Source organism: Manacus vitellinus, unplaced genomic scaffold, assembly GCF_001715985.3.
Source record: "Manacus vitellinus isolate BGI_N305 unplaced genomic scaffold, ASM171598v3 scaffold_5_pilon, whole genome shotgun sequence".
NCBI classification, from domain to species: domain Eukaryota; kingdom Metazoa; phylum Chordata; class Aves; order Passeriformes; family Pipridae; genus Manacus; species Manacus vitellinus.
The window spans coordinates 16,004,247-16,026,994 of record NW_021940682.1 but is presented as its reverse complement, the minus strand read 5'-3'; the positions used below and the strand labels follow the sequence as shown (position 1 = coordinate 16,026,994).

The 22,748-nt window shown below is 48.6% G+C and overlaps 2 protein-coding genes across 2 annotated transcripts; one reads left to right on the top strand and one right to left on the bottom strand.

The window, feature by feature from the left end:
- Positions 1 to 959: 959 nt before the first annotated feature.
- Positions 960 to 10,674, bottom strand: EIF3L (eukaryotic translation initiation factor 3 subunit L). The gene is made up of 13 exons (XM_029963410.1): positions 10,548 to 10,674; positions 10,348 to 10,398; positions 10,027 to 10,237; positions 9,330 to 9,409; positions 9,023 to 9,084; positions 7,611 to 7,680; positions 6,823 to 6,896; positions 5,845 to 6,016; positions 5,429 to 5,583; positions 4,479 to 4,649; positions 3,012 to 3,509; positions 1,950 to 2,030; positions 960 to 1,212 (listed from the first exon to the last, which is right to left on the bottom strand). Exons 1-13 carry the CDS (start codon positions 10,672 to 10,674, stop codon positions 1,174 to 1,176), a joined length of 1,791 nt encoding a protein of 596 aa, XP_029819270.1. The 3' UTR covers positions 960 to 1,173.
- A 218-nt stretch (positions 10,675 to 10,892) lies between these two features.
- On the top strand, positions 10,893 to 18,502 carry ANKRD54 (ankyrin repeat domain 54). Its single transcript, XM_018080104.2, has 8 exons — positions 10,893 to 11,250; positions 11,595 to 11,642; positions 13,793 to 13,891; positions 14,335 to 14,406; positions 14,812 to 14,859; positions 14,982 to 15,106; positions 15,973 to 16,080; positions 16,761 to 18,502. The coding sequence occupies exons 1-8, from the start codon at positions 10,893 to 10,895 to the stop codon at positions 16,833 to 16,835; spliced, it is 933 nt and encodes a 310-aa protein (XP_017935593.2). The 3' UTR covers positions 16,836 to 18,502.
- Positions 18,503 to 22,748: the final 4,246 nt, after the last annotated feature.

Below are 22,748 nucleotides of genomic sequence, written 5' to 3'. Positions count from 1 at the left end.
TGATGCTCATTCAAACAGCATATAATCCAACAAAGGTTAATTATTCCCCACTTCTAAACAGAATCACACACAGAGCCAGACTGGGCTGCCAGGACCCCTCTCTCAGTAGAAAGGAACAAGAGGGAGAGGTACAGAGAGGCAGGTGGTGTATTTGAAATACGCTCTGTGTAGCTTTCCTATTACACATGCAGGTTTTCCTCTTGCACCTGTTTCCACCACTCAAACACCAAACTATTTAAAGACACCAAGAGGAGAGGGGAGAGAGGGTGTGGAGGGATGCGATTCATTCTTTGCATTCTCTTCCCCTTCTTTACACGTCCTTGATTTCCCTTTATGGGGCTAGTTTTCAACTTTTTCCTCTTTCAAGGCACTGCAAATTTGTGGCTGGAGAGCTGGGAAAATTTGCATTTAAAGAGTTTTAATAAATGAAAAGCCCTTAGGGAGTTTTCCAGAGAAACTGAATTCTCTGGAAATTCACTGGGCATCACTTGTGCTGAAATAAAACACAACCTCCAGCAAGGACATCTCATCAGATGAGAGTTAATACTGGTTGAATGTTTACAAAAATCCTTCCCCTTCCTTCAAAAACACATCAATCCTTTTTGGAGTGTTTCTACATCTTAGCAACTAAAACTAAAAAGAGGGGTAGAAAGGCAAAAATGCAAACTTCTAGGAAAGCAGCTACAACTCAGACTTATTCAATGTGTGGTGTAACAGCTCTTTCTGTATTCTGGAAGACACTGTGGAACAGCTCATTTTCTCCCCGTTAACCAGTTCTGCAGCCTTCCCTGTTTGCTGTGCACAGTGACTGTACAGGGCCCTGAAAGAGATCTGCTCCCTTCTGTTACCTGCAACAGCATGGACCAAAGAGAGCACAAACCAACAGCAGCTGCCCATGTCTCCAGATGCAGTTATATTCTTCCACAGAGGAAAACTAAATCAGTAAATCAGATACCAAATGCTCACCAGAAAAATTCCACCAATTTATTAGATGTCTTGTCCTTGGTGAGATAGCTTGAGCCAAACAAGTCTGCATATTTAAATACAAAAACCCTTCAGAGTCACAGGAGATTCCAGAAATGCCAGAACCCTGAGCTCCCTTCCCTCAACACAAAGAGAATAATCTCTCCCACCCACTTCTCTGCCCAGGTCTGCACTGCATCCACCGAAGTTTTAGGGTCTCTGGCCCATCTTCTTTAGGGTTCGGTTCAGCTGGAATTAGAGAAAGCAAAGGTCAGAAAAATACATAGTGATTCACATACACTACTGTTCCCCTCAGCAGACTATATTCAATGCTTCTACTCCTCCAACTCTTTGACAAAGAGAGCAAGTACATTGTGTGAAGTAGAAGGGGAACAAGTAAAACTCTCCTCCTCTCCAAGACAGCAAAGGCAGATGTGGGGAGAAAAGAGGATGCAAACTTCTAGCACTGGTATCACAACCCTGTATTGCTCAAGTCCCCAAATCTAAGGATTTTGCTGTCTAAGCTTCCAGTGCACAACGGCCTCTGTTGGGAAAGTGGAGCAGTGACAGAATGTCACCTCCTGGTCAAGCACAATGCTGAGGTCATCTGTGCTCCTGGAATCTTTGAGGCTAGTTTCTAGAGCCATAGTTATGAGGTCAAAGATATGATTTTGGTTGTATTACTGACAGAAACACCGCAATAGTCTAGGGACAATGGAGTCAGTGTCCTTGGACAGTAAAACCCTCTTCCTTTTCCACTGTGGCTCAGATGAGCACTTCTCACAGAAAAACATACCATTCTTCAAAGGCCAGCAGCTGCTGCTTAGAACACCTGCCTTTGCCCAGTGCCTTGCAGAACAAAGGCTCACCCCAGCAAGGAATCACACAGCTGCCTCACCCAAGCACAGCTACTCCAGGGCCTGCACAGCCCAGTGCTTGCTCCATGTTTCTTAGAGAGCCACACAGCTCTGCTGCCCGGGCCTCACCTCCTCAAACTTGTGGATCTGGCGGATGAAGAAATCTCCATAGCGTCGAGCAACCTTTGTGTCTGCAATATGGATCATGTCCTGGGAAGAGAACAGCATGAGGTCAGGAAAAGGACTGTGCTAGCATGGAGACAACAAGAACTGCTAAACATGAGGAGCAAACTAAGGGGCTTCGCTCCAGCCCTGGTTCAGCATCACACATATCTAACCTGTGCTAGTACCACAGTAACCACTCAGCTTTCTGTGGGCAGCCTTCCCTATACCTTTGCCAAATCACATTGCATTCACATCTCACATTCTTGCACACTCTGCCTATTTTTGTCTCTCTTTGCAGCAGTTTGACAGTTCCAAGCCCAATTCATGCTTCCCTCTTTCAGCAGCTAAGAGTCACACTATATAACAGGAGCGCTAGGCTGAGACACAGCATGAGACCTTGCAGAAAGAGGCCTGCTCTAAAAGCCAAGAACAAGGGGCAACCTAGTCTCCTTCCTAGCAAAAAACCTAATGGTTACTGCTGTCTTCTCTAAAAATTAAGTTCTCCAAGACTCTTTGCTACGCCCTCTGCTGCTGGAGCTCCAGTGGCAGTATGGTGACACGTCCATATACCTCATGTTTAGATTCCTCCTAGCCAGAGATAAATGCTCCTTCAATGAAAAGTGGATCTGTAATATGACCAAGAAACATCCCTGCTTCATCAAGTAAAGGAGAGATGTGGGGGACACCTATGAAATTGACAATTCCACCTGGCCCGCTGACAGCACTGTCACTTAATTGTCACCTCCCAGAAAACACTGACAAATAAACAGTTCTCTGTGTCCTGGGGAAGACACTTAGGACCTTTGATTTTTAGGTATGCCGACTGCCAAAGCTGTGACATCCCATCAGTCTTTACCCATTGACACTCCTTTTAAGCAGGACTACAACTTCACTGTGGGCAGCCAAGCCCCTCACATGGCAAAGGAAGAAGGGATGTTTCACACAGGATGGAGCAAGACCAGGTGCTGCCAATTCCACAATTTCCTGGGTGAAAGAATTTCCTAGCCAGCAAGGGTAGATACCAACCTTGTCAATATAGAAGTCAACCTCAGAGGCGGACTGGAACTCTCCGTCAAGGGCAGATATGCCACTGGTCCATACCAGGTTCTTCATCTTGTGCTTGAAGACGAGCAGCTGGATACGAAACTCCTGCTCTGTCAGGTCTAAGAAGCCAGCCAGCTTCGCCACTGGCATAGTGGTGTAGAGCTTGAGGAAGCTACGGATGGTGGAGAGCTGGGCCTGCTGCTGAACCTCATCAGCAAAGACCTTGAGCTGCTGCAGGAAGGGCTCCTTGTGGTAGTTGGGGTGCACGTTGTCGTAATTGGGCACCACAGGGGAAAGGAACTTGGGGCAGGCGTAACTGAAGAGCTCCTCATAGACCTGTGCGTCGCCCTTCTGCATGCGCAGCATCTTGTCCCCGTACTTCTCCCGCAGCTGCAGGTGAATGCTCTCATCGATGCGCATGGGGTACATGGTGAGGGCGATGGCCAGCAGCGCGTGCATCTGCTCATTCTGCTTGTTGATCTGAGACAGAGAGGAGAACCTGTCAGCCTGACAGTGTGCTCAGGCTCCAGGGTGCTGAAGGGAGCCGGGAGCTGCATTTTCCAGAGACAGACTTTTACCCGAAGCACTGATGGTTCTAATGCTCAAGGGGGACAGCACAATAAGCAGTACCTCTGGGCAAAGCAGACAGATCAAGGCTCTCACCAGTGAAAAAGAGGGCTGGACAAAAGGAAAGTACAGAGCGAATGCATCCAGAGCCATACAGAACCTGGATGGCCAGAAGCAGGTTTGACTGCTTTGGTGCAAAGAAGTGCAGAGAAGGGAAGGCAGATAGTTTAACAGCCATGTTCTGGCAAGGGATAGTTATCAGGGAGGTCAGTGAAGCAAAAACTGTGAAGGACGATTTATCTGAGTGTGTAATGAAACAGACAGCTGTGTGGCTGAAAGAGACATATCGAATTTTTGAAGTGTCACGGAATTAAGACTGGCAGGATTCGGCTACACAGAGTTAGAAATAAATCATGAGGATGAAAAGAAGACAGCAGCAGCAGGTAGTAAAACAGGCACCAGAGACAGCTTAGGTGGAAAGAGAAAGGAACTTTTGTTACAGTCATATCTGTGAACGATTATCAGATAATGGAAATATATCCAACAATGGTAGCAACCTGAAGTGCAGAACTGGACTAAGAACATGACTCAGTCTGAAGAAGTGTCAACAAGAAGATCATTAGCAGCTGATATTCGGTAACAACCTTGCCTAGGGGAAGAGTGCAAATGGAGGTGGGGCAACAGTGTGGGGAACAAGCAAAGTAACTACTAACACAGCTAAGAGGAAATATTGCCACAAATGGCAAAGGAGTTCAAAGGATCCCTAGTCACCACTGCCAGCAAATAAGGCTGGACTATTCAACGTAGGCTATCAAGTGCTGGAGGAGGGGCAGGAAAGAAGAGCTTTTTCTTTTGGGAAGGCTAGTATATTCTATCTCTTACCATCTCATACTTGTAGGTCGTCCTCTGGAACATGCTCTTGGTCCTCTGGATGTAGAGCAGGATGTTGGCAAAGACACGGATGGCATCCTGGTAACGCCGCATCATAAGGTATGCGAAGCCCACGTAGTAATAGGTGGTCACCTGGCACTCGGGCACCCGGGAGTACATGCTCTGACAAGGAAGAATACACATGCAATGTTAGAGGGGAGACAACAATCCAAACAACTTGTTACCCAGAACCCAGCCACCTCTGCTTTCACTCCCTTCCCAAATATAGAAAAGAGAGGGTTAATTCAGGATACCTCACCTCCCACCCATCCCCGCAGCAGCTTCCTCATTGTTAATTAGATCATCCCATTTCCTATGTTTTCCAGTTTCAGCTTCCTGCAAGCAGAGAACTCATGCAGTGTGCCTAATATTGGTCTGCTCAGTTCCCTTTCCCCCTGTTTCATTCCACATCCTGTGCCAGACAGCACATACATAGATCTGTGCCAAATATTGGGCCAAGCCCATGTTGCTGCTGGACTTCAGTTAGCCACAAGCAGCACCCAATTCTAGGGCAAAACTACACAAGGTGGGAACAGGCATGGTGAGAACAAAAGCCAAAAATACAAGAATGAGCCACTGACAAAGACAGGAACAGTGTGTTCAGCTAGTTACCACTGTTACTGCTTACATTTCCAATGATATTCCCCGTAACAACACTGCCTTCCCAACACAGCAAACGCCCTAAAAAACTAGGCAATTGTGCTGCAACAGCATCAGGCATTATCATATGGCTTGATTTAATGCCAAAGCTCCAGCTGAGCCCAACTACAAACTCCTGACAACTACAGCAGATACAAACAGTATCCTCAGCTGGAAGATTCATTATGGCAATCTTTCACCAGCGTGTTTGAATAGAGGCATTTGGAAGACTGCAAGAGAGGGCTTAGAACATGTTGTACTACCTTCTTGTTGAGCTCAATGTTCTCCAGCACCTTGATGGCTTGGTAGTAATCTCCCAGCAGAGAGTGCAGACGCAGTAGCCCAACCAGGCTGAAATAGCCCAGCATCTTGTAGAGGGAGTGGCGACCATATTCACCAGCCACGCTTTCAGGGTCACCTAGGAAAATAAGGAACCACGCTGACACCCTCCAAGAAAGCAAGCTTGCCTTTCAGCACCACTATGTTTACAGGCAAAAGGAGCAAGGCCTCAAATGTATCACCAGCACTTCTCAGCTAAGGACAACAGAACCTGGTCCCAGCCAATCCAACCCTTGATAATGGGTTTGATCCAGCTCCCAGCCGAGTTAACTGAGTTTGGTCAAATCAAAGCAAGGCAGCACAGACACCAGTGCTGCTTGGCAACACCCAGCTAGCTCACCTCCACTTGTATAGACCTCCAGCTGTCGGTTGATGTTGGATTTGTCCACCAGAGAGTGCAGCACATTAAGGACACTGTGGACGTTCCAGATCTTGGGGTTGGAGCGAAGGAAGTCGATTTCCTCTTCAGACTTCTTGGCTGTCTTACAGCGGTACTGGCTGAAAGACTGGAACTACAGGAAAAAGCAGAGATTCAGTGATGAACAGCTTGTTTGCAGATGCTCAGCTGAGTGCACTAAGCTTACAAGTTGCTCACACAAATGTAATATAGTAAAGTAAAAGTTGCATGAAAAAAATAAAAAGAGTTTCATCTGAGATCACCTGGAAATGAAAATGGTAAATTATATCACTTTTAAAGCACGTAGGGGAAAAAATGATACAGTACAAAGGGAAAAGGCCAGAAAGCAGATTGAAGCAGAGAAATATCTCTTAGACAATTAGGACAGGCAACTAAACACAAATTTGCTGTCTGAACAGGTAGCAAAGAGAATGACCAAATCAGAAGATGAGTCTGCATACACACATCTTTTTTCTATATATGCACATATCCCTTTTTTCATCCTTAAGCTTGACAAGACAGCATTTGAGGAATTACAGGCAGCTCTATAGTAAAACGTTACAGATAAAAGAATCTACAGAGAAAAAACAACAGCATTTGAGATCTGTACTGCTGCACTCAGAAAAATAAGTGTAAAAATATTTCCTAAGGTTAAGGTCTTAGACCAGAGCTTATTTCAAAGCAGGTCATCAATCTCTCAGTGCAAGCATAAAGGCCCAATTGACTAAGAAACACAAAACTTGTGTTCTGAAACAGAAATATCCATAAAAGTTCAGGACTCCCTAAAGAGCTCACCAAAGTTTTTTTTTTACGTGCAGTGTATCCTCACTATGAAAATCACAGCAAGAGAAGAGATGGAAAATTCATACAACTAATAAAGACAAAGCCACCACAAAATGGTGTAGACTTATAGCCACATACCTGGTATATGAATTCATCAATGATATCCCAGAGCCACTGGTTGGGCAGTTCCAGGGGAGCAGGGCCGTCGGCATCTGCAGAAGAATAGATGAGAGGCTCAATACCTTGAGCAAGAACAGTGGCAGAACTGGAGGAGTAGATAAATTAAAGAACACAAGAATTTCCCTGAAATGGGAGATGCAGCAATAGATGAATGAAGCTTCCATTAGGGGTGTGATATGTAGCTTCTACTACCTCAGCTGCCTTCACTTTCAAAGACTATGAACATGCACAGGGTTAATCTCTAAAGTGTGACGGCTCTGCAGCAGCAATTCTCAGAAGCTGTACACAGACTGTAGGGGTTTATCCCAACTGATCTAATCTCCACAAAAAGCCTGGCAGGGAGTCACAAACACTAAAATTTGCTCCAAGGGGAGTCAACAACAGTAAACAGTTGTGAAGACACTGCAAGTTCCTTTAGCTTAATTTTTCTTTAGCTTCATTTTAATTTTTAATAAAAGTAGATCAAGCAGTTCTCAGGAAGACAGAAAGCTAAATAAGTTTTATTCTTTACAGTGTTTCAGAAAGCACTGGGAACTATTTCTGCTTTTTTGGGTTTTAAATTCATGGATGCAGACTGCTCTTCATTCAGCAAACTCAAACATACAGAAAGCTCGTAGACTACTTCTCCCTCTGCGATCTATACACAAACATGTTGCAGTTCTTCTGACCCTTTCTCCAGCTCCACCCTCTCCATCCACTCTCCCTCTCCAAAAATAACAAACTAGACATGGATTGCAGCAACTCACTGAGGATGTAGTTGAAGAGATTGCAGTAGTTGTAGTAGGATTCAAATCTCTGCTCCAATGTGGGCCCCCCCTGCAATGAGAAGTCAGCACAGTCTGCTTTGTTTTGAGCACCAAAGAGGGAAGTTCATGGGCAACAGCATACAAAGGACACTGAATAGTCACAGCAGTGGAGGGTCTCTTTCAGAAGTGTTACAGCCAGTATTCAACTAGGACATCCACCAGCATCACCCAGAAAGCCTGAAATTGTATCACTGTTGTCCCATAGAGCAGGGCTGACTTTTCCTGTACAGGTAGCTTCTCCCAGGACAATCGAGCAGTCAAAATTCCTGTGAATATTGTGCATTAACCTTCCCTCTTCCCCTCTCTGCTGCCCAGACTTAAGAACCTCCTATAGCTTCACCAGCGTTCCTTCCTTCTCCCTTTATGAAAGGCCTTAATAAATCAACGATTCTGTTTCTGGACAGCATTTCTTAACACTTTGACCTACTGGTAAGGAATCACTCTCTTCCTAGAGTTATCTCTCTTGTTCAGCCTGGAGACACTGAGTCTGAGAACCACTAACAGCACAGTTTCAGAAACCAGTTTCTCCTGCTAAAGCCTTGGATTAACACAGCACTTTTTAAAGTGCTCATTTCTCCACCCTCTGGTCCATAGTAAAATTGCAGTTATTATATGCCCCGTAAGTCATGTGTCTGTTCAGCTTTTTTCCTTAAAAAACCAAGTACTGTGATTTTCTCACTGACTTTAAAGCAGCTTAAATAAAAAAAACCTGAGGGATTTGTTTTGTTTCACAGAGCATTATTCCTTCCACTTCCTCCTCCTGTATCCTTTATGGTATCCATACTTCCCTCTTTGCAAAGCACTCTGACCCCATGAGGGGTTTTTAATCACAAATAATGCACCTTCCTCTTGTGAAACTCCCCTCATCCACCTGCTCATCTGAAGAACAAAGAGTCACGAAGAAACACACAAAAAAAGCAATTAAAATGTAAATTCAATTACCTCCCAAAACCTCCTTCTTCCCTAACTCCCTAACTAACTCACTGAGCAGCACTGAATGTCAGTAACAAACAGCTTCTTGAAAACTCAGATCTGTCTTCCGATTCATTTGAGCTATCAGGGAACCCTGCACACTCATTATAACCAAGCCTGAAGAGACGGTTAATGAGCCTCAGACAAACAGTCAAGTCTTTCTTGCTTTCCAGCAATCAGTGAATCCTTACCAAACTAACAAAAGGCAAGAATTCTAAGTTTCCCTAGAAGCAATGTGACTTACAGCTCACAAACCCATAAATCCTGTCTTGCAAAAACTGTGGGACCACTGAAACTGTGGTGGCAGCAAGATCTGGCAAGTTTGCTGGCACAAAGAAACCAGCATTCAACCCACAGGAAGACAAAGGGCCAACACTCACGCTGACTTTGGCATAGATGTGCCTGTAGTACAGCTCCTTGTATAGGATGAGGAAAACAGCATCTGGAAAAGATGACAGAAGGGGACATGAGCAAGCCACAAGGCCTATTAGCCTCCTGCCACAATCATAAAGGGAAGCACATAAGGATACTTTGCAGTTTGACTCCTTGCCAGGCACCTGCTGAAGGGAGTTGCCAGAGTGGACAAAGACAACTGACTCAGGCGGCAGCAACGCTGTGCACCTGCTCACTCACGGATCAGAAGGATTTAGTTCCTTCTCTCTCCAACAACCAAAGAAAAAGACTTACCGTTCCCAACCTGAGGGGCAATGGCCTCAGCCTCTGGCCATGGGGTGTTCTTAAAAAACCTTTCTGTCAGTTTTGTCCAGCTGAAAGACAAGCACACGTGGTATGAAAAACCACTTTTCAGTATGACAGTGATGGAGTCAGAGATGACAACAGAGGCGCCTTGGGTTTGATGAAGGCTGAGCACCACCCCCACCCCCTGTAACTCCAGTGTTGAGGCAAAGAACAAGAACTGCAAACTAAGCAGTTAGTCTTCAGTTTATCCCTCAGTCACGGAACAACCGTGCATGTTACTTTGTTACTTCCACATTTTCTTTATGGCAAGGTGACACAGCTACAAGCAGGAGTGGAAGAGTATTTGTAAGGAACACACACAAAAGTTACACCTCACAGCTTTCTGCAAACTGCCTGGCTAGCATGACTGAGGTTCCTTTTTGTAGCCTCCATATCTGTTAGGCCAGGGCTGATATTCTTCTTTAGAGGGGTCACAACTCATCTATACTTATGTTAGCCTAGCAGGCTGGAAATATCTGGGTTTTTTTCCCCCCAGTAACCAAACCAAACCTATTTTAGAGAAAGCCCAAGTTCGGAACAACACAGGTAGCAGCAAGATTTGGCAAGCCTTTCCTTTTAAGGGCAGGGTGCACTTTCATCCCAGTTTAAACAGTGATTCCCACTTGCAGGGAGGATGGTGCTGTACCTGTTCTCATAAATGTCCTGAATCTCGTACACCTTCTGGTCAATAACATCACTGGAAACTCGGCTGGCCTGGAGCTCGTACACCTTCTGGTCAATGAGATCTGACACCGTCTTGTGAAAATACTGAATGAAGTTTTTGATCACTTCGGGGATCACTTGGTAGGTCTGCTGCTCGTACTGGCGCTCGTAGGCCAGGTCTTGCTTCGGGTCTCCTGCGGGGAAGGTGGAGCAATGAAGCAGCCGCCGCACGGCCTGGCCCGGCCCCACAGACCCAGCCGGGCGCCGGAGCCCCGGCGGAGGCCCGGCCCAGGCCAGCACTCACCCGTGTGCATGTCATAGTCGTTGGAGTACGCGTAGGGGTCGTAGGCGGCCTGTGGGAAGAGGGCGGCAGTGAGTGCCCGCGAACAGCCCGACCGCACCCCCCACGCCCCAGGCCCCCGCCCGCACCCCCACGCCCCGCGGCGCACCCGACCGCACCCCCCACGCCCCACGCACCCCCACGCAGGCCCCGCCCGGCACCTTCGTTGTCGTAGTCCTCCCCGGTATGGCGGCGCGGCGGCGCGGCACGGAAAGGGCCCCGGCCGGAAACGCGGGCCTGTGGGCGCGCACTAGGGCGGGGCTCGGAGCGGCGCAGGCTGATCACTTCCATTGGTTAAAGCAACTGTCCGTCTTCAGCTCCCTGAGCCGCCATGGGCTGCCTGTGGTCTGTCCCTCCCTCTGATAGGAGAACGCGCCTGCCCGTCAGGCTTTCCTGGTCACCGCCTCTCTCCTCGTCTTCCTCCTTGCCTGAGCCCTCCCCATTGGCTGCACGCAGAGAGCGAGGCGCCTCCCATTGGTCGAGCGGATACGGCCCGCCCTGTTGCTATGATGACGCCCCGCCCCTCTCCCGGCCCGGCCCGTGAGAGGATGGAGGGGTGGCGGGCGGGGCCGACGCGGCAACCGGCGCGGGGCCGGGGCCAGAGCCGGCGTCGGAGTCGAGGTTGGAGCCCGCAGCCGCAGCCGGAGCCGGAGCTGGAGCGGAGCCGGAGCCGCAGCCGCTGGGTCGGGCTGCCGCTGCTGGAGCCCGGGGCTGCCGCTGGGGCCGGCGGCGGGCGCGCGCCCTCGGGTACCTGCACGTTCTGTGGCAAGCGGGAGGAGCCGGGCGGGCAAGATCCCGGCCCGCCGCCTGCGCAGGGCCGCCCGCCCCTGCACCGCCGGCTGGGGGCCCACGGCAAGGAGGCCCACGGGTGAGCGGGCGGCGGCGGGGACCGCTGTCCCGCCCCGGGACAGCTCTGCCTTCGGCCGGCTCCGCATGGGAAGGGGGTCGGATCTGTTCTGGGGGGGACTTGGGAAGGCATCCCTGGTCCTGCCAGGGTAGGGTGCCGGTCAGGAGTGGGAGGGCTTCCGGAGGACACGAGGAGAGCTGTTCTTACCTGGTGGCTTGGTCTCCGGCTTCCCCTTCTCCTGAGCCGGGAGCAGCAGTGCGATTTGGCCCCACAGCTGGGCTCGAGCACCAGGACGGGATGTTCCAGCAGGGAAACGCAGCTTTTTCTTCTGTGCTTCTTAGTAATTGCTTTCTTTTCTCCACAGCTCTGAAAAGGCTGCGTGAAGCTGCCAATAGCAATGATTTAGACACAGGTAAGGCTTCTGTCAGTCCCACTTGGGATCTCTTCCTGGAAGGGCAGTATGTCAAGGACTCTTATTTTAGGAGAGGACAAAATGGGTGCTGATAGTTTGTGGACGTGGTGCTTTAGATGCTTCAGATCTAGAAAATGCTCTTTTGGAGCCCAGTTTCATTCTCTGATCAGAGTGGGGCTGGTTATAGTGTTCACTTTTTCACTGCAGCTGGTTCATAGAGTTAATTTTCCAACTGCCTCGAGCTAAATCCGACACTGCACTGTTCCAGCTGCTTTAAAATGTACCTTTTACCCAGTTGTAAGCAGCAAGAGAGTAATGTTTTGGTTAAGGTGGAAAAGCTGTGATTATCTAAGCCATGCCCTGTAAGATGAGGCAGTGTGACCCAGTAGATTAGAACCAGGACCAGAGATGGACTCTGCCTCTCACAGTGAACTCAGAGAAGGCTCATGGCCTATCTGTTACTCTCTTTACCTTTCTAGACTGTGGATTAGGTGGGGTTTGATATGAAGTGTCCAGCAACAATATCTGCCCCTTTTCATTGTCCCTCCTTAGACTGTGCTGTCCCCTTAGCTGTGCTTGCCTTTTATCAGGCCAGTCAGTGAACAGAATTGGAAACTGGTTCGACTTGTAGAAAATCCCAGTCCACCAGATCGGGGGGAGGTTTCAGGTCCTTCAGCCCCACAATACACCTTCTTTCACAGACTAATGGGTAAAGTTCATCTGTGGGTTCTGTCGGTACAGAAGGGCTGGGCTTCAGTCAGTGAGTCAAGAGCAAGAATGAAAGAATGTGGCTTTATGGAAGTCGGTTTCAATTCATCTTGGATGTGAAAGACAAGGTCCCCTATTTACAATCCTGATGTTTTTTTCTGCACTCTGCAACTTGAGAAAGTGCCTGATGATTAATTTATTCTTCATCAACAAGTAAACATCTTTGCTGTTTCCTGTGGTGGCATTGGGTGGGAGAGGTTATGTCATTCCTACTGGCTTCAGGGGAGGACTAGCTAAAGTGTTCCCCATTAATGGTTCTCACTGGGGGCACTCCAGGCTCCTTATCTTTCTTCTGGAGTATCAAACATCCCCTGTTAACGCCACTTCCATCTTTTCAGGTGTTCCTTTCAGTTCTGTGCCACACTTAAAGCAGGAGGTGTACAGGAGGAAATTCAACTGTGGCTATAATTCGATCTCTGGAAGCTGAGATGAACGGTGACTTTCAGTGGTCTGAGCTATCTAGTTTCTGTCTCCAGTACTTGACAGTCTTGGCTGTTGCAGGATATGCTGCTAAAGATCTCAAAATATAGTGAACCTGTCAGCATTTTTAACAGCTACGTAGCGAGCTCTATTTTATGCACTCATCAGGGTTACTCTGTCAGGGTGATCTCAAAACAACAGAAGTAATAACCCTTACAGTTGTTCTTACCCATGTTGCAACAGATGCTATTTTTATGTACCTAATCTTTGCAACCTTTACTGGTCTCTTTGCATTGCTCTTGTAGAGTCAGTGCACTCCCCTGCTTGCTACCCATACTGTAGCCACCATTCCCGTACTTTTGCCACACCGGGTGTGGCAAAAAAACAGGAGTTTCGGATGGATCTGGGAAGGGGCATAGTCAAAACAGGTGTGAAAAAATGACATTTCTCACTAGACATAGTTACACTGTGAAACTTTGACCACGAGTCCATATTGGTGTGAAAACTTTACACAGGCACAGAAAAGGACTGTGCAAATCTATGGGGAAAGCCCACGGATGGGTAGTAAGCACAGGATGCTAACTCTAGCTGGGGAAGTGCCTGAGATACAGATGAGTAAAGCTGAGAGTTAGCCCCACATCCTTCCTGTCTTTTTATACTCTTCTCTAGGCATTTGCTGCAGATTGTCCTTGGAACTTGAAAGTTTGGCTAGATGGATCCTTAGCCATTAGGGTTGTTGGCTTATCTTTTGTGGCAACGTATGGAAGGTGGTAAAGGCTGAAACAGAGGGTGGAGGTTGTGCTGCCTCAGCTGGTTCTGCTGAGCGGGATGCTGGTTCAAGTCCCATTGACTTGGCAGCTGACAGCACATATATCTACCCCAGAAGAGCAGATAGCATTACCCCTCTCTGATCAGGTGCCCCTTCAGCTTACCTGCTTTCTTCTCCTCCTTGGTGCTGTCAGTGCAGCAACTCTTGGAGGATGGAACTGATCCCTGTGCTGCGGACGACAAAGGCCGGACTGCCCTGCACTTCGCCTCCTGCAATGGCAACGATCACATTGGTGAGTGGGGAGGGGGAGTTCTGCCTTCCAACCTCTCTGTGGCAGAGATTTCAAAGGATGCTCTTTAGTTTGATTCAGCATGTGACAGAGATTGCTCTTTTGTGTCAAAGTTGCCAGCTGAACTCTGGCCCCAGGGCTTCCCATGTCCCCCTGTTGGAGGGGGAGCAGGACCTCCCAGTTTTAGGGCTGTACTGATGCAGAGGGAAGGGTGTCCTTCCACCCCATTCTTCCCCTCAGAGAGCCCAAGGGCAGTGGCACTGCCTGACTTTGAGCTAGGTCCTTCTGCATTGCTGCACAAACCCCTGTTCCCTGTCTCAGTAAGGAAGAGCTGAAGAGAAGCACCTATAGGCAGCCTGGTGGCTGCAGCGTGGACCTGTGGCCCATATGGGCCTGACCTGTGGGGCAAAGGGAAGGGACTGATGTGGTTGTTTCCTTGTTTCCAGTGCAACTGCTTCTGGACCATGGGGCTGACCCAAACCAGAGAGATGGGCTGGGCAACACCCCCCTACATTTGGGTAAGTGCCACAGAGATGAGTTTTGCATGAAGAGAGGTGAGGTGAACACCACCTTACTGTTCCTTTCCTCTCCACCTTCCTCTTCCCTGTGCCTCAGAGTATGCATCCCTAGATTTAAGGACCTAGAAGGGGCTCTTTGAATTTCACTAGCTTCACTCCTCACAAAGTTTAGGGTCAGAAAAAAGGTTTGAGAGAATCGCTTTCCCTCTCTCTGCCAGCCCCAAGGAGCGCAAGCTCTGTTCCAGAGGGAGTACTCGGGCTTGAGTGTGAGGTTGTCTTAGCATTTGAGCTGTTCCTCTTTCCCATGGCAAAGAAGCCTTTGGGAAGCAGCAAGCTCCGCGCTTGAGCAGGAACTCGTTTTTGCTAGTGCCTCTGAGTTGTGTGTCCTGTGTTTTCCCTCCCCAGCTGCCTGCACGAACCACGTTCCTGTCATCACCATGCTGCTGCGCGGAGGTAACATTTCCTCTATAACAATTACAGCCTGTCCCTTTCCTGCCTGCCCTGTTGATACTCCCCAGGGACACCAGATCTTGACAACAAATCTCGCTTTCTGTCCTTGCTCGTGCATCTTACAGGGGCCAGAGTTGACGCCTTGGATCGAGCCGGCAGAACCCCGCTGCACCTCGCTAAATCGAAGCTGAACATCCTGCAGGAAGGACTGTCCCACAGCCTGGAGGCCGTACGCCTGGAAGTGAAACAGGTAAAAGAAACAGTGCCATGTTCTGGTAAGGTGGCGCAGCCCCTGGCAGCATCCTGCACCCTTTATTTAAATACCTATCTGTAGGTTCTTAACCACTGTGGGGAGAGTTTGACTTTCCCTTCCATTTTCAGAGATCTTCTTTTTTCCCAATCTCTACTCTAAATTTTTGCAGGACCTCCCTTGGCTCTGGTAGGCCAAGGACGCATTGAATATCCTAATTCTCGGGCTGTATGGAGCACTCCTTTTCTTCAACCACCATGTAAGACAGATGCCTTGTGGCAGGAGAGGGACCACAGCATGAGGCTGTAGCTATGGTGTGCACATGCAGGGACTCTGTATTTCTAGAACAGTCTACCCTGCTCCAATATGTGGAGCCATGGAATAGGAAAGCAGTTGTGAGGTTACGAATGCACACAGCATGGGCCTCACATCAGGAGCCTTATAGGAGCCACAAGGATTTTCATCCACTGTGCACAAGCAGATCCTGCTGGAGTGGGAAGTTCCTGCTCCTCACAGTGAGGGAAGCTAGCTAGCCATAAAGAGAAGCTTGATGCTTTCAGGGCTAAGCCTTATGCTGCTTCAGCTGGGCCTGTCTCTCTTCCCTGTTCCTAAACCAGACACAGGGATCACAAGTAGTCTGTCTGTGGCTGATGAAGGCCTCTGGTGACTCACTGGGCTCTTGTGCTGCCATTAGTGCTGTGCAGTTGCTTTGCATTTGTTCTTCTCTAAGGATCACGTACTCTGCCATGTGCTGCAGCATCAAGGCTGTGTACTTGGTGATCTAAGTGCAATTTAATTTGTCCTGTAAAAACGCCTCAGCTTGGTGCAGCTCTCTGATGTCTGCCTTGTATGCCTCTTGGTTTCAGATTATCCAGATGTTGCGGGAATACCTGGACCGTCTGGGGAGGCATGAGCAAAAGGAACAGCTGGATGACCTCTGTTCCAGGTTACAGATGACAAGCACAAAGGAGCAGGTAGGTGTTGTTGAGCTACTGTGACTCACCTTGTGTTGTGGCTCCTGTGTGTAGGAGAATGCAATTGCATGAGCAGTGGATGACATTAAAGACACGGTTATGGAAATGTTTTTGTTCACATTGGGTCAAGTGGGCAAGTTACGTGATGACTCGTACTCCTTTAGGCTGGAATTGAAAGTGCAGAAAGCATTGCTGTGCCTAGCAGCTCAGGAGAGAAGTTGAACATCAGATGGGCCAAGGGCACAGTCATTTTAAGGCCAGGATCAGCACAACCACACCAGGTTGCAGGGCGTTTGGTTTTTTTCCTACAAAGGATTGGCCCTTAGAAACAGGCTTAGAGGAAACAGCCCTGATACCACTGAGTTTTAGGTAATGCAGCAACATGCTTTTATTTTAAGGACTGGCTAAATCGCACAGGGTGGAGGTTAAGCATCGACCTCCTGAGGAATGAGGAGAACTCCCATTGCCTTACATTAGGGCTTGTTTGATCATGAGGATAAGAGCCCTTCTGCATGATTGTTGGGACCAAAGGGATCCTGTCCTAGCATAAGCTCAGCACGGGCATTACTGGCAACCCTAGTTCAGGGGTAGTCCCTGCTGTGTCGCGGTTTATTCTGTGGTGGCGAGTGGCTGTACAGCTGCATTCCCCTGCCTAACAGCCAGCTGTATTCTTCTGTCAGGTGGATGAGGTTACAGACCTCCTGGCCAGCTTCACATCGCTCAGCCTGCAGATGCAGAAGATGGAGAACAGGTAATGGGCTTCCAAATCATCTTCCTGATGCAGCAGGAGAAGCCTTAGAGAGAAAAAAAGGAAGCTGAAGCTTGCTTCCCAGATCGCTGAATAAACATTGCTGCCAGCGGCCTTTCCTGCCAGACTGACTCTCCAGTGGTGCTCAGACTGTTCCTGTTGGTGCTGCCACAGCTGCCTCACGGGGAGGCAGCAGGCTTTGGACAACAGAGTCAAGAGACAACAGAGTGCCGCATCTGTGACTTTGGGGTAAAAGAACTGCTCTACTTTTTATCAGATGGGCTGGTGATGAATAGGATACCTTTTCCAGAGATTTTTTGCCTTCTTCTAAGTACTTCAGCTTGATGTAGGTGGTGGCTGATGTCATGTACAGCCCTGACTAGTGCACTCAGCAGCTGGCCAGCATCACAGAAATGCTTGAAACGGGCACTTTTTGCCACCTCCATAGTGCTCAACTGCCTGAGAGAGAAAGTTAATACCTTGGACAACAGAAGGCTTTGTGCTGTGAGAAGTACACACGCTTAATTCTGCATGCTAGCAGCTGAGCAAACATACTGCTTTGAGAGACAAGCACTGAGGCTTAATCCTCACCTTCCCCATAGCCTGTGGTCAGAGGGCAGAGAATCTGTCTGGTTACAAATGGGATACAGCTTTTGCTGGCCTCATTTTTTAAATCACTGCTGCAAGTTAGTGCTTAGATACTAGAGTGTAACACTTGCAAAAAATACCCAGGTACACAGCTAGCAGGTCAGAGCTGCCCTGATGCAAGAATAAGGTTTGGGGGAGTGACAATCTTAACATAGTTTTAGGTAGACATCTACATCTTGCAAAAAAAACCCCACCATAACTGACTTTTGTGTTTCCTGTTACTGGCAGTCTCAGGCAAGGGGTCCCATTGTGACAGGAGGTGTTGCACGTGCAGCCGTATTATTGGGCTGGGATGGATATGGGTTTATGTCTGCCTCAGCAGCACCAAGCCCACTGGTCAGCAATCCTGTGTTTCTTGCTTGTCATGCAGAGCCTTAAGTGCAGTGTGAGAAACAAATCATGACTTTTGCTGGGAGTCTGAAGTGGTGCAGCTATGCAGTGAATTGATCTTTCTGCTCTCTCACTTCTGCCCCTGTGGTTAGTAATGAAGATTTAGATTACTTTGTTTTGGAGCAGGGATCATGAAATCCCATTGATAGGGTGCCAACAGCAGCAGGGAGCAGGAACATGCCCAATAATAATCTGAATTCCTACCTGTGTACCACACTGTGGTAGTGCTGGCAGCCATACCCATTCCACAGCTTGGGAATCACTGGTTTGGAAGAGTGCCTTATTAGGATTCAGCTTAAACATGCAGCAGCCACAGTTTGGAGCGTTCTTCAGAGACCTTTAGATCAGCATGCTCTCTGATATCTGCCTCTTGTCCAGGAAGAGATTAAGTGGACCTCTGTGTTCAAAGCTGAGATACCAGAAATAGGCATGGCTTTTAGATGAGTTCATCCATGAGGTGCTGGAGAACATGACTGGGACCAGCAGTCTTGTGGTTGGTTGGGCTGGAGCTGTCACTGTGAATAGTGGTACTTCGTTATGATGTGCTGGATGGGAAGGATGCCGAGGAGGTGGGAGACAATCTGACCTTTTTGTATTTTAAACTTCAATAAAATCCTGTCAGCCTTTTAAGACTCCTCAGCCAAATTCTCTTTTTCAGAGCAGCCCATTTCTTTTTCTTTACTGTATGTTCCAGGCCCCACGCACAGCACTGGACTTGGTAACTGCTACTGTCATAGCTGGTACTGAAATCAGAAGCGACAACACAAAATTGTTTGAATTCAAACACTGCTCTGTTTGCAGATCAAAGTACATGGTTGCTGACTGACTTTTTCTGATCCTGACTCCCACAGACAAGAAATCCAAACTTGAAATCTAGGTATTTGCTGTGAAAACCGAACAAATAGAGGAGAGAGATTCTCAGCAGAAGTGCTTCTGCACTCTTGCAAAGGTATGGAGCTGGTGGGAAGGTAGTGGCTGAATTTGTGCCTTGCCCCATGCTGGATAAAATGGCTGTGCTGTGAAGAGGCAGCAAAGGGATGAGGGACTGGGGAGGGACATCTGGGCAGTGCAGAGAATTTCCAGTGTGGTCCCTGTGTAAGGAGCAGGTGACTTTCATGTCCAGCCTTTACTTACCCTATTTCTTCCTGTCTTCACAGCCTAGTCTTGGTGTCCACATACACCCAGCTATCAGCGCTTCTGCCCTCAACAGCCTTGTTGCTGAGGAGACCATTAAGGTGCTCAAAGAGCAGGTGGCTGAAATGCTCTTTAACTCTGCAGTTATTTTAGTTGCTGATGTTGTCTGCTAACTAGACACCCCTTGGAAGCTTACCTCAAAGCGGGAATACATCCAGCCGGGACTCAGAGTGAAGCTTTTAGCCTCGGCACACGTGATGTTGTCAACAGCTCTTCAAGCCTTAGTCTCACCTGGCACTGGTTTTTTTCATAACAGCTCCTGACAGGGGAAAGGTGGGGGTGCTGCAGACAGCCAGGAGCAATTATCTTGCTTCTTGTGCAGCACTGCTCCTTCCATGGGAGGACAATCAATAATAAAACAAGCAGGGTTATAGGAAGTTTTGCCGCTGCTTTAACATTAAGACCAGGTAAGAAAGACAAAAGGGTATCTGGTTTTCAGTAGGGAAAAAACTGCATCATGTAGGAATCACATTCTGTGAATCACCACACTTAGTTCTGCTTTCCTGCCTTGGGAATGAAGCACTGGGCTGCTGAGAGCCATATCATGTGTTTGGTACTGGATGGAGAAAAGTTTTATGTTTCTTTGCATCAGCCGGTCATGCCAAAACCTTAACTACCCTGTCATGCTCAGCAGCTGTATCTAGAACAAGTTAGGTGCTGGGGAGGGAAAGAAGGAAAGAAGAGGTTCCAGGGGAGGAGGAGACGGTGGCTTCACGCTGCTAAGAGCTGTTCACTGGCACTGTCTGGTTTTTTTGCTGCTCCTGGCTTGGAGAATTCAGCTTCTCCCAGCAGCTATTCCCCCCATCCTTGCACCCTGGGCCACAGATTTCTGTGCACAGATTTCCCTGCACAACCCATGAGGCTGGTGGCAGCTTTCTGCATCTCCCAGCAGTGTCTGCTGCAGCAATGGAGAATAGAAACAACAGCACAGGTTTCCCTCTGCTATTTGTTTTGCCGTTATAATCAGTTCAACCTCCTTATTTTCTTTGTACCACACCATCAAACGCACTTCCCAGATCCCTTCCTGAGCAATGATGCATCCCTGTCCTCAGGGCCATGATATTAACTGGGACTTGACTCTAGGCCTTGTTCCCCCTCACCCCTACCTGACTTCCAAATACCCTCCATTTCCCCTCCTCATTCAGAGCATGGCTCTGCAGGGATGTGCTGAATCCCCAGCTACTGAACCCAGCAGCAACCTCCCTGGCTCTACAGCCGCTGCTGTGCTGTAAGGTGGTACCAAAGCCAGCGAGTAAAGACTGAAAACCTGCTTGTGTCTCACTGAGGACTCACAGCAGAAGCCCTGAACAAAACCTCCCAGCAAAGCCACATGGATGTTGCTAAGCAAAAGCCTTTCTCTGAAGCAGCCACTCACCCATGCAAGCGAATGTGAAGCGCGCACTGTAATGTGTGTGAACATCAAGAGTTTGTTCAGCTCTTCAGCGGCTGAAATAATTAATCTCTGACATCTGAATTCTTTTATTTCCTCCACCTTTGCCTTTCTAGCACACTCCAAATCCAGCACTGCAATTATCTGTGCTGCTAAGGAAGCCAAATGAAGCATCTCTGGCAAACCCCATGAAGCATCTTCGGCAAACCTCCCACCCTTTCATCTGCTTCCTCTGCTCACTCTGTGAGCAAGATAGATCTCTTCTTCCTCACAGGAAGGTACTTACAGAAAGATGCCTTCTTCATGCGGTGTGCCTGGCCCACGTGGGAGAGCAGACCTAGGCAGCTGAGGGCTTAGGGGGTGAGTAGGTGGAAGAGTCAGTAAGTTTTGATTAGGAAGCTGATAAAAGAGGTATGGCAAACAGCATTCCTTTGGTTTTTTTCTGAAAGCTCTGAGAGGGGAAGAGGGCATGTGGTTGTTGGAAGAATTAACATAATCAGCTGTCAACCTGCTAAGGCCGATTAGCAACCAGCAGCTAAACCCAAAAGCAAGTAACCAGAATTCCCACTCCAGGACTGCCAGGTTTGCATGTAGGGGTGTAAGCACGATGAGCTTCTTGGCATCTGGGTCTGACACCTCCCAGCAGTGTTGGGCTCATGTCACACATGCCAGGGAGATGCCAGACACCAGAACCAGTGCACAGTTGGCAGGACTAAGTTGCTCCACAGAGAGGAGATGGTGCTGACCCCTAGCCACAAAGCCTCAACCTGCTCACACCTCTCCCATTTCATCTCTGTTTCAGCTCTTGGAATGGCAGTACTCAGCTAATGTGGCAAATCAGCCTCTGCAGGGTTAAAGATGAGCTCATCAGCCTGGGTGATGACAAGTAGGAAAGAAAATACAAGCAAGGAGTCATTAATTAAGGCAAGAAGCTAGGAGCAGAGACTGCAGAATGCTAATCAGTCTGGAGGGAAGGCTGCGTGGAAAGCAGCAATGAAGCTCCTTCAGCTTTAATTAAATCTAACTATATCAAGGATGTGACATCTTTGCTTCACCTCTGCTTTTGAGCTGAGAAACCGGTTGGAGCATGTACACTGTTCCTGGGCAGACAGGAATTCCCTCCTGGCTCCAGAGCCTTCCCAACTGAAACTTAGTGCCTGCCCATCCTGCTCACATGCTCCCCAAAATCAGGGCTTAGCACCAGGCAGAGATTAGGGAAGGGGCCTGGGGCTTGCAGCCACTTGTCACATTAAATGCACCCTCTCCTAAGGTCTTCCTTGTCTTCTCTGCCCTGTTTTATTTAGGCTTCACCCAAATGTGCAGCAGTCAGTTCTGAGATGATCTGCTTCCTTTGCAAGCTGGGACTAGGAGGAGCAGGATCGGGGTGAGAAACAGCCCAACAGCATCTGGGCAAGAACAGGCAGCATCCAGCTGTGCCACATCACTCTTCCTGACTCCTGTTCCCTTTTCCCTCCAGTGCTTTAGGCTGTGTAGTGAGTCTTCACCCACAGAAATGATGTAGGTATTTGTGTTGCCCAGAGGTGGGTTGAGGCCATGTGAGCTGGCCACCAGCCATGGCATCATGTGCAAAGGGTGGCTGTAGAACTTGCTGTCCCGGGAAGGTGGGTAAGGCAATCTGGACATGTTTCTGAAAAGCATCAACTGCAGAGGAGTGGCAGCCATCATGAAGGGAGGGAGCTTGGAAAATCACAAGCAGGGATAGGAGGCGAGGGAGGCTCGAAGTGCAGAAAGCAACATCAAGCACTTGAATGGAGAAAGAAAACTAATTCCCAGCACAGCTCTTCAGCTGGCCTCCACACAGAAAAATGGGTGTCCTTGGAGCTGAGCTCCAGCAAGGTCTACAACAGCTTCAGCAAGCGTTAGAAATACCACGTCACCTGGGAATTTAAGAGCAGGCAGGACAAAGCAATAAGGAAAGATTTACGCAAACGGAAGTAGGGAATAGAAAGAGAACAGAAATAAGGGGGAGATTGTGGCTCTGCTCACACACATCACAGCTCTGCAAGCTGCCTGATGTCACCCAGCCCTGCTGCACAATGTCTACAGCACTGACAGCATTGGAGGGCACTGCTGGGACCAAAACACCTTTACTTTTTACACAACCTCCAGCACCATGCATGGGGACAAGTGAAGACACCAGCAGATTCTGCAGGCCATGCAGGGCTCAGGACACCACCGATGGCAACTGCATAGCTTCCCACAACTTAGCATTTGATGCAGCCTTGTGCTGGCAATTGGCTCCCAATGATGATCTCTCTCCTCTCTGCCAGCTGGGAC

Excerpts from the sequence above, each read along its gene's own strand:
- ANKRD54 (XM_018080104.2), top strand. The coding sequence starts at position 10,893 with ATGACGCCCCGCCCCTCTCCCGGCCCGGCCCGTGAGAGGATGGAGGGG. Across the intron at positions 14,860-14,981 it reads CACCATGCTGCTGCGCGGAG|GGGCCAGAGTTGACGCCTTG; the intron begins GTAACATTTCCT and ends TGCATCTTACAG. Across the intron at positions 15,107-15,972 it reads TACGCCTGGAAGTGAAACAG|ATTATCCAGATGTTGCGGGA; the intron begins GTAAAAGAAACA and ends TCTTGGTTTCAG.
- EIF3L (XM_029963410.1), bottom strand. The coding sequence starts at position 10,674 with ATGGAAGTGATCAGCCTGCGCCGCTCCGAGCCCCGCCCTAGTGCGCGC. Across the intron at positions 10,238-10,347 it reads CGACTATGACATGCACACGG|GAGACCCGAAGCAAGACCTG; the intron begins GTGAGTGCTGGC and ends CCTTCCCCGCAG. Across the intron at positions 4,650-5,428 it reads ACATTGAGCTCAACAAGAAG|AGCATGTACTCCCGGGTGCC; the intron begins GTAGTACAACAT and ends CTTCCTTGTCAG.